General features: G+C 21.1%; 2 protein-coding genes across 2 annotated transcripts; both read right to left on the bottom strand.

Moving 5' to 3' along the window:
- Positions 1-60: 60 nt before the first annotated feature.
- Positions 61-2,760, bottom strand: LOC122511084 (replication protein A 70 kDa DNA-binding subunit-like). Its single transcript, XM_043626127.1, has 5 exons — positions 2,624-2,760; positions 1,237-1,387; positions 941-1,145; positions 740-849; positions 61-651 (listed from the first exon to the last, which is right to left on the bottom strand). The coding sequence occupies exons 1-5, from the start codon at positions 2,737-2,739 to the stop codon at positions 487-489; spliced, it is 747 nt and encodes a 248-aa protein (XP_043482062.1). The 5' UTR covers positions 2,740-2,760; the 3' UTR covers positions 61-486.
- Positions 2,761-6,754: 3,994 nt separating this feature from the next.
- Positions 6,755-8,198, bottom strand: LOC122511121 (GATA zinc finger domain-containing protein 4-like). Its single transcript, XM_043626184.1, has 3 exons — positions 8,147-8,198; positions 7,042-7,266; positions 6,755-6,905 (listed from the first exon to the last, which is right to left on the bottom strand). Exons 1-3 carry the CDS (start codon positions 8,148-8,150, stop codon positions 6,778-6,780), a joined length of 357 nt encoding a protein of 118 aa, XP_043482119.1. The 5' UTR covers positions 8,151-8,198; the 3' UTR covers positions 6,755-6,777.
- Between the last annotated feature and the right edge of the window lie 3,055 nt (positions 8,199-11,253).

Genomic DNA, 11,253 nt, shown 5'->3' with positions numbered 1-11,253 from the left:
AGTAAAATATTACAAATTTATAGTGTATATACGTTAATTACAATAAATTGGATACTTATCGCTATTTACTTATAAATCAATAGAATTCCTTTCTATTATATAATTTATTAATTTTTTTGAATTGAAAATTTTTTGTTAACAAATAATAGAAATCTACATTTCTTTTTATTTTATTTCTTAAACAGTAACATTTGCAGTTACACTGCTCTCTAAATATGATTTAATTGCTTTCAAACCATATTTGTTAACGAAATATATCTATATAAAAAACAATTAACATCAAACTGTCACAGTTATGACTTTTTCAAAAAGAAAATATGTATTATATAATAATTTATTTCTTTTATATATCGTAGGAGCTATTTCTATTTTTTTTATTCCAAAACGCGTAGGAATAACTCAAAATATAATTTTCTTTGAAATTATAATAAAGAAAAATCGATTAATCTACAATGAAATGGTTCTAAGGAACTAAGAAATTGTAATTTAATCATTTTCAGAACCTTCATTAAGTGTTATAATTGATGAATTTATTATAGAAATGTAGGCAATGTTATTGTAAAATAGGACCTTTCCGCCTTTAATAATAATGTCATCATCAACATTCATCGAAAAATTTTGTGCATTCTCACGCCATAATGCAAAATCAATCTGAAAATAAAAATGTTTTTAAATTTATTTAAAATAAAATTATGCAAACAAATTATATTTAAATTACATATACTGAATTCAATCTTACTTTTTCGTTTAACTCGTCGACTATTGTTACAGATCTTTTTACGAATTTTGTTCCAGTTTTAAGAACAATTTCTTCAATTTCATTTATGTGAAAGATTTTCGCTTTTAGATCTGCAAATTTAATTGTTATTAATTGTTATTACTTTTATTTATTACATATATATTTTATTTTGTATGTTTTATTCCATTATGTACTTCTTACCTGTAAATGTTCCTGTTTCCATTAATTTAATTTCCTCGATGGTTTTAAAAGTATACATGTTGTCAGGAAGGAAAATATCATTTTCATCATTTTCTTTGATCGACGAATCAGTTTTCATTTGGATTTCAATTCTATTATTGAATACATTAAATTTTGGATGAGGTGTTGATACATAGAATTTTGACAAAATGTACTGCTTACCGATCTATTATTAAAAAAAGAAGTTTATTTTAACAAAAAAAAAATTTAATATCATAATATTTTGAGTTCATAATATTAAAAAACAACCAAATTACCTGCACAATTTCAAAAAATTTATCAACCGCATCGTCAAAGAAAGTACATCGAAATTGACTTGAAGAATCTATTAAATCGATAGAAAATAATTTTCCACTTTTATACGACTTAATGTTTGATTTATTCACAATTTTGCAACGAATAACCCATCTATAAACCAAAAAAATGTTTTAAAACAAAAAAATTAAATAATAATAAAAATTATAGTGCATTATATTAATTATGCATTAAGTAATGTATTATTTAATTAAATATATTTAAAAACCGAAAAAATTTGAAAAACACCAATCTTCTATGTTTCTAATGATTAAAGATAATGATTTATTACTTTTTAAATTAATTTTTGGAAGTTAATATTATTTTTGTAAGTTAATATTATTTTTGTTTAATAACAATTTTTGAAAGTAACAAAATAATTCTATTATGCAAATAAAAATTAGGCAACTTAGTTTATTGCTGATTAAACAGTAAGGGTATTTAAACCATTATCATGTAACAAAATTAGATAATATACTTTGCACAAATCTTACATTTTCTAATATTTTAAAAATTAAAAAAATAATAAATTTTTATTTAAAAAGCTATAATTTATTAAAAACATATTAATAATAATTGAAGGGTGCACTAAAACAATGAATTATCCGCCAATTTTTCGTAGATTATATTTGCACCAAATTTAAAGTCAGAAGTCTTTTTTTGTAAAATAAATGGTTAAATATGTAAGAAATTCTTATTTAGTTAAAGTTTGTGATCATTATAAAAAATTTTTTGTGATTAATAAACTGATTTTAATTAAGGGAATTTAAACCATTATGACGTCACATATTTAGAACAAATGCTTTGAACAAACTGTGACGTCATAATTGTTCCAATGCCCTTAAATTGTTGTTAAAATTTCAATTATTTTCAAAAGTTTTCTAAAATTCAATAATTTTCAATATCTACTATTTCAATAAAATTTTCCAAAAGAATTCCATTATTAAAAAAAATTGAATGAAATTCTTCGCAAACATTCAATTATTTTCATAAATAATAAAAATTTTTACAGGAATTCAATTATTTACAAATTTCTTTTATAAATTTCTTCGCAATGTATTATTTAATTAAATATGTGACGCTCCACGAGAAAAGGGACCTTATGACAAGAGTAAATAAGGTCCCTTTTCTCGTGGAGCGTCACATATATTTAAAAACAGAAAAAAATTTGAAAAACACTATAATCTTCGATTTTTATAATTGAAAATAATGATTTATTATTTTTTTATTTAATTTTTTAAAATTAATATTATTTTTGTTTAATAACAATTTTTGAAAGTAACAAAATAATTATATTATAATATTTTAAAAACACAAGTAATAATTAAATTTTAAAATTAAAAAACTTACTCTGACATAATTTTTTGTATATCCTCGAAACTACTAACTTTTATTTTTTGTTCTTCATTTAAATCTTTAATTAAACTATTCTCTCCAGATTCTAACTTTCGTTTATTGCGTCCCATGATGTGTGTCTACTGTTTCAATTTCCAATCGATAATAAAGTTTATGCTTCATTCAAAATATTTTTTTTCGTATATACGAATGAATTAGGGGAATTCTTGTATTATAGAATTATTATTATTATTGTATACTGTACCTATTTAAACTTCGATGAAAATATAATAATATATTTAAAATTTATTATCTTTTATTATGAGTTGAATCTATATTTAAGAAAATAACAAAAAATCTCGTAGAAGAATCATTAACGACATGTATATTTAATTTTTAAATAATTATTTATACAATTTAACATTTATAAAATCAAGTTCATTCATGTGAATTGAAAGAATAAAATGTTATTATATAATAATATGTTTCTAAAAATAAATATTTAGGTAAAATGTGAATTTTTCTACTTTAATTGTAATTTAGGTAATTTATAAATTATAATACAAAATATATCATTTATAGACATCAAACAATTCGTTTTGATGCAAAGAATAAATTTTTTATTCGTTTTCAAAAAAATAATAATAAAAAATAATTACACTGTAAAAAAAGGGAGTTAAATTTTAACTCCCCCGGGGGGTCTATAAAAGTCGCACCCATTGGGGAGTTAATGCCAGGGGAGTTAAATAAAGAGAGTTAAAATTTAACACCCAAAACCTAACTTCCCATGGAAAAAATAACTCGCGCGGGTGTTGAATGAAGGGAGTTAGAAATTAACTCTCTTTTGGAGTTGATTTTTAACTCGAAAAATTTCACTCCCAACTCCCGAGTCCGTTAACTCCCTAAATTTTTTACAGTGTATAAAAAAGAAAATGATTTTTAAAAAAAGTGCAAATTTAAAAAAAAAAATTTTTTATTGAGATTAATTCTATAAATTCAAATGCAATGTACAGTTAATATATACCAATTTTTCTTTTCAAGATTTTTTAAATTCTATCAATTCATTTTGAGATATTATTATGATAAATATATCTAGCAATATTTAAATAAATTCGTTGAAACGAATTATCGTGTTCACAAAACAAGAACTAATAAATTTACCTCATTTAAAGAAAAAATTTTTTCAATCTATTACACTAACAAAACTGTTTTTACATATTTTAAATAGACTGTATTGCTATAATCAATTTCAAAAACTAATTTAAATAATAGAAGAATATATCTTATAATTTTCATACTTTTTATTGATAATAATAATACATAATAATAATAATAAAAATAATAATAATAACAAAATACAAATACAGAAAAAATAATAATATGTTAATATAAATAAAATAATAAAATACGAATACTGACGTTAAAATGCAAATAAATAATTAAAATAATAAAAAAATAATGGAAAATAATAATGGAATTTTTTCATAAATATTAAAATTTTTACAAGGATTCAATTATTTTTATAAATAATAAAATTCTTTTTAGGAATTCAATTATTTTTATAAGTAATTACAATTTTAATCGAATTCCTCAAAAAATGTAAATATTCCTGAAAATTTTATTAAAATTCGCCAAAAGAATTCAATTATTTAAAATTTATTGATATCATTTTTTAGGAGAATTCAATTTTAAGAAACATGCAATTATTCAATAAATTGTATTTTTTGTATTTAAATAATTGGATTCTAGTAGAATTTTCTAATAAAAAATTTAATTGATTTAAAAATGAATTTTAGTAAAATTTTCACATAAAAATTGAATTTTAAAAGCATTATAGGGTGAATCTTTAGAAATAATTCCATTTTAAAAAAGTTTCAAATTAAAATATTTGAAAATCTGAATTTTGCATATTTTTAACTAACAATTCTGTGGAATTAATTTTTTCTAAGAAAGTTTAATTGCGGATTTTTTTATATTATTTAAAGTTTTTATTTTCTAATATATATTTAATTAAAGAATTTACGAATAATTGAATTTTTGTAAAATTGAATTGTAAATAAATGAATTTGAAAATTTCTCAAAGAACTTTTTCAAAAATTATTAAAAATAATTGATTTAATGAAGAATTTTAGTTAAAAATAAATTTTTTATACCGTATTTCTTTGTACAAGTTTGATCTTTACGTTCTACGAGTAACCAATTCGGAAAAAATCGGGACATAGGTTTTTTTTAAATTTGACTGTCCTCTTTTAGAATCTGAAAGAAAATTTCAATTTCTAGTTAATCATAAAAAGTTGTAATTGTTTAAACAAAAAAAAGCTGTTTTTTTGAGTGTTTTTTTCTTTAAAATTAGATTATTTACTCGAATACGGTTGGAAAAAATCCGGAGCATGAAAATATCGCGTCCAAAATGTTGGGACTATCAAATAGGCATTATGCCGAAACAAAATTTTTTTCTAATTTCAAATTGGCGCCTCAAAACAAACAAAACAATAATTTAAACAATTTTTATAAACAATTTTTATAAACAATTTTAAATCTGTGGGCCAAAGTGGTAAAAAAATTTTTTTTTTTTCTCAATTCTTATTTCTTTTTGCAGTAAAAATTAATATTAAAAGTTAATAACTTAATTCAAACTTTTTTACAATGTTTAAGAATGTTATAAACAATTTTTATAAACAATTTGCAAAACATGAAATAGAATCTTAGAGAAAAATTATTTTTTGATTGTATGAAGCTCTCTTGTAATCAAAATGTTGCTGAAGGTTTAAATTTTCATTTCATATTATTTAACAACATTTAAAAATGTTATAAGCAATTTTTATAAACAATTTTTATAAAAAAAGATTTTCAGAGTGGAAAAAAATTTGCTTTTCTACCGCACAAGTAGAATTTCTAATGACTTTTGTCATTAGAAAGAAAACTAAAGTATCTACTGCTTACAAAAAATTTGTGAACAATGTATATAATCCAAATCTTTGTTAAAGAGATAAACGTTTATTTAATATTATTTAAAATTTTTTTTTAAAATGTTAAAAACAATTTTTATAAACAATTTGAATTTTGAAGGCCAAAGTGGAAACAAAAATTTCTTTTTATCAATTTTTACTTCTTTTTGCAGTAAAAATGAATAATAAAAATTAGTCACTTAATTCTAACTTGTTTACAATATTTAAGAATTTTATAAACAATTTTTATAAACAATTTGCAAATCATGAAATAGAATCCTAGAAAACAATTATTTTTTGATTATATTACGTTCTCTTGCAATCAAAATATTGCTAAAGGTTCAAACTTACATTTAATGTTATTTAATATTATTTAAAAATTTTATAAACAATTTTTATAAACAATTTTAAATTTGAAGGCCAAAGTGGAAACAAAAATTTTCTTTTTATCAATTTTTATTTCTTTTTGCAGTTAAAATGAATAATAAATGTTAATCACTTAATCCTAACTTTTTTACAATGTTTAAGAATTGTTTATAAATTTTGAATAAACGGTTGTCACATCAGTTTTCATATTATAGTTAAAACAGTTTAGTGGTTAGAAAAAATTTATTTCCTATCTGACTGACTCTTTTTAGTAAACTTGTTTATAACATTGACAAAATTTTTTAAATAATTTCAGAATATCTTTTCTTTATCAAAATTGTTTATAACATTGTAAAAAATGGTGAATAGTTACAGATGATGATTTTTATTTTAAATATCTATTCGGATGAAAAACCAAGTAAAAAGTGAAAAAAAATTTTTTCTTCCATCCCTGAACTATTTTTTTATAAAAATTGTTTATAACATTTTTAAATATTGTTACATAACTTTAAATGAATGTTTGAACCTTTAGCAATATTTTGATTGCAAGAGAACGTAATATGTTCAAATTAATTTTGAAGTATTTGTGTAACATTGAATTGTTTGTTTTATAATTTTTAAAAAATTATAATTTCATTATTACAATTTAATATGAAAAGAGAAATTAAAATTAATTAAAATAAAATACTTAAAAAATTAAACTTGAAATTTGTTTAGATTTAATTAATTTATAATAATTTAAAATAAATTTATAATATATTTTATGTGAGTATATTAATAGATTATTAATAAAGGAAATGAAATAATAAAATTTCATATCTTTATAGTTTTCACAAGATAATTATTTATTGATCGTTACATATTTTTCGCTGCTTGCAACATAGATGAAAATAACATTTTTAAATTATTTTCAATCTTTTTGGAATTATTCAAGTTACGGTTGTAACGATGACGTTTCCCTCCTTTCGTCCCTCTGTAATTATCTGAAACATGATCGAAATAATAAAATATAAAAATTTGTATAATATATATATATAGTTCATATATAAAATAAAAATAAAAAGTATTATTAAAGAAGTTGTATAAGAATATTATTATTAGTATAAGAATAATAGTTACTTTTTCTCCATCTAGGTGAAGCATTTTGTTTGTTGTTCTGGTAGTTGTTCCCATAGTTCCGATTTGTTGAGTTATAAAAATATCTCGATTTATAATAGTTATTACTCTTCCTTTTAAAAGGTGGAGTCGAATTAGCATGATCATGATTATGGGTAGATCTGCTTTCGTCATTAGATGTTGACTTATCCCCATCTTTCTTCTCTTTATTTTTGTTTTCTTCTTCTCCTACAATAGTCATAAAAAATTATGAATCATTAAAATTTGAAATCAATATTTGTTAAAGTTATTAAAAATGTCATAATAAAAACTAATAATTTTAAAAAAATGAAAAAAGTTAATTTGGAAAAAATTAACAAATTTAATTATTTAATAATAGTTCTTGGATAATTTACTCTCTACATTTGAATCAGTGAAAATACCACTGAATGAAACAGTACTCAGATATTTGACTGATGAATCAGTAATTTAAGAGCTTTTCACTAATCAGTGCAGTAATTTTTTTCCGTCTTAGTATTACTGAATTAAATCAAAAACGTCAAAACTTATGTTTCTTCATTTTGCGTTGTTTTTAAAAAACTAATAATTTATAATTAATTAATAACATGCACTAATACTGTAATTCGTAAGTTTTTTACTAATTATTAATTTTAGTACTTGTGAGGTAATTATAATTAATTAACAAAATTTAACAAAATTTAATTTAATTTTTATTAACAAAATCTATTATATTCAATTAATTAAAAAAATATTTTGTAAGAATCCACTGATTTAATTTTAGAGAGTATTGTACAATTTTTTAATGTAAAATGAATTTTTATTTTTACTTCTTATAAAAAATGACATTTACTTATAAGAATTTATAGAAATAAATTGTATTAATTTAATATTTTTTAATTTAATAAAAAATTATAAATTAAATTTATTTATTACAAAATTAAATATAACTAATTTTCAAAACTTTGTAAGTACAAAAGAATCTTGTTATATTAAAAAAACTAGTTTAATTAAATATAATAATAAATAATATTTTATAAAAAATAACAATAACTAATTCATTATTTTAAATTTATATAAAGCAAAGAACATTAACAATAAATAAACTTACCCATAGTAAGCGATGTTAACTGACCTATGAAAAAATCCAAACTTTCTTCTTCTACACTCATATTAGTAATGAACATAAATATTATCAATTCTATCATTCTATATAATTACCTATTTAATAATATTGTTTGAATATATTTCTTTTACAAATACAATTAGTTTATATATTATAACGATTTATATAAATTTATCACAAAATTTATCATTAAAATTTAATATTATTAAATTAAATAAATAAAAAATTAATTTAATTAAATTTTAAAACAAATTGTTAATTTAAAAACAATTAATTAAATTAATTTTAAACAAATTTATAATTAATAATTAAAAAAACATTTTTTAAAAATATTTTTAATACTCAACATAAGCAATATAAATAATAATTAAGTAACAATAATTGAATATAATAGATTAATATTAATCGAAAAATTTATATTACTGAAAGTTTTAATACATAAAAACTGAAACAGATTTAAAAAAATAATTTTTAGTAGTAAAAAAGTACACTATGTAAAAAAAGTATATTTTTAACAAAAGATTTTTCATTCGCAATTAAAGTTTTAATTAATTCATTTACTTACACGCAGTTGAAACACAACCTGCTTTACACAGTTGTCGAACAGGATAATAATATTAAGATATTACTTATAAACAGATTAGATTAATTAGAATGTTAAAATCGTTTATTTCTTTATGTAATAAATTTCTGGTAAAGAAATAAATAATTACAAAATTTTTTATTATTATTATACATTATTATTTTAATTATTTATATATATATATATATATATATACATTAACAATAAATATGCTATTAAATATATAATATATATGAAATATTAAAATATAATGTATAATAATAAATATTTTTGTAAATGGAAATAAATAAGTAAAATGTCTTCCGAGCGAGCGTTAGCGAGCGAGGACAATGACGCTAGTTATATATAAACATACATGATAGTGTATACAACACTTGGTTTGTATCACCCTATATCTCACTTTATTCCTAAGTTTCTTGATGCGGAAAATTCGCCATCCACCTTATGCCAGACAACGTTTCTATATAACACACGTTTTGCTAATGTATACATATATATAGTGAAAATCCTGGCGTGAAGGGATATTTTATCGTGCGTCGGCTGCTGATTTTTCCACGTTGAGACGAGCGACAAAATGCGAAAACGAAGCATTTTAAGGACGATAATTCCGCTCGAGTTAAGCGTAGGCGTTTATAGGTACCTCTATAGGTATATTATACGAATATATGTACATATATATTATTCTGTCAGTCTCATACTGCTTATATATACACACATAGCAAGGATTTCACGTTTTGTAAAATATTTTTCACAAAAAAACTAATTTCATATTTACAAAATTGTATTCATTCTCGGTTCCGGATTCTTTTGATAAGCGTTGAGCGATTTTATAATATTAAAAAAAAATCCCCTCGATGATGTGAAATGGTAGTTATATTAGTAAAAAATTGGAAGATTATCTCGGTTTTTTAATTTTAAATTTACTCTCTAAATCTGAATAAGTAGAATTCTACTAACATAGAAAAATTTTAATAATTTTTTAGTAGAATTCCCAGGGTTTCTGCAAGTTAATGGAAAACCAGGAAATCGTGGAATTGTCATGGGATTTCATTTTGATTCATGGAATCATGGAAATCTCATGGAATTTCTAATCGAATAGTGGAATTTTTTTAGTTTTTGTTGTAAACCTATGCAATTGAAATTCGCGCTCCTTTAATACTCAGGGAGGTCAAAAGTTTCAATTTATCAATTCCCCTGACAATTTACTGACATTAAAATTACTTTTCCTAACAAAATTCTTTTTACAATAGGAAAATATTAATGTTTATACGGAAAATAAGTAAAATTTATGAATTTTAATAATTTCTAAAAATTAAAATTATAACGCTTCCTGAACTAAATTATTTTCTACAATTTTCAACTAAACTTCATCTCTGAATCAATTAATTTAAATAATTTTCCAAAAGTTCTTCTAGAATTCAATTATTTAAATATTATCTTATTAATATTAATTGCTTCATTAAATAATAAAACAATATTTCTGTTCTTTATATTAAAAATTTACAATTTATACATACTTTCTTGCCACAAAGTATTTATTATGTTTATTTTTTTTTCTTCTGATTTTTAATTGAGTGATTATAATTTTCAGTTCCCCCTGTTCCTAAATGAATATTTATTATCATATAAATTCTCAATTAAATTCAATTTACGTCCCGGGAGTAATGTAAGGCTTAATTTAAAATCTCATTTTTTTTTTCTTTCTTTTACTGTCACAGTTCTGAGAGAAAGTTCAACCAATAATAATTGAGGGAGGGGGGGTCACGAGAACCGACTAATAGTGCGCTCTCTGCCTAAAGTAATTACTTTGCTGAGAGTTCACATATACAGACATATACATTGCATACATATAATTGTGTGTATATGTGTGCGCGATGAGAGTCGAGATTGGGGTAAAGAAACATTTTTTTATTTTATAAATTATATTTCTGTATGTGTGTAATGTTCTTTTTATAAATAACGCTATTTTATTTTAATAACAGTACTTTTTACTATAGTTTTATGTACAAATTTCACTTATTAGTTTATTAATTTTTATTAACAATTTTTGTTGGGTAATTTGTTATTATTTTACAATCTCTAAATTTAAATTAGTAGAATTTTTACTAATTCAATTAGTATTTTTAGTTTTAACTAATGAATTTGATAAGTTTAACAAAATTACTGATTAAATTAGTAAATATGCCGGTAGTTAAAGAAAAACCAGCTATACAAATTATTAAATTACTAATTTTAATTTTAAATTTAAAATTTAAATTTTTTTTTTTTTTTTTTTTAAATTTTGAATTTTATTAAATAATTAAATTATTAAATATTAAATAATTCATCCCTAGGGGATGAAAACACTCCATTGTAAAATTCAGTCGAACAAAAATTCGAATTTGTGTAATACTGTAAAAGCAAACCTATAGTATAGTCTACGCGAATATATATATACAGCGATAATATACTAATTAAATACGAGGCGCACTGACACGATCCATGGCGCGCGTTTTCGCCTAACGAGGCT

The sequence above is a fragment of the Leptopilina heterotoma genome, unplaced genomic scaffold (assembly GCF_015476425.1).
Source record: "Leptopilina heterotoma isolate Lh14 unplaced genomic scaffold, ASM1547642v1 Lhet_80, whole genome shotgun sequence".
Lineage (NCBI taxonomy): Eukaryota > Metazoa > Arthropoda > Insecta > Hymenoptera > Figitidae > Leptopilina > Leptopilina heterotoma.
Note: the sequence above shows the minus strand (reverse complement) of the source record. Positions and strands in the feature narration are given on the sequence as shown.

Excerpts from the sequence above, each read along its gene's own strand:
- LOC122511084 (XM_043626127.1), bottom strand. The coding sequence starts at position 2,739 with ATGGGACGCAATAAACGAAAGTTAGAATCTGGAGAGAATAGTTTAATT. Across the intron at positions 1,388-2,623 it reads ATACAAAAAATTATGTCAGA|ATGGGTTATTCGTTGCAAAA; the intron begins GTAAGTTTTTTA and ends TTTGGTTTATAG. Across the intron at positions 652-739 it reads TCGACGAGTTAAACGAAAAA|ATTGATTTTGCATTATGGCG; the intron begins GTAAGATTGAAT and ends TTTTATTTTCAG.
- LOC122511121 (XM_043626184.1), bottom strand. Across the intron at positions 6,906-7,041 it reads TTCACCTAGATGGAGAAAAA|ATAATTACAGAGGGACGAAA; the intron begins GTAACTATTATT and ends ATCATGTTTCAG.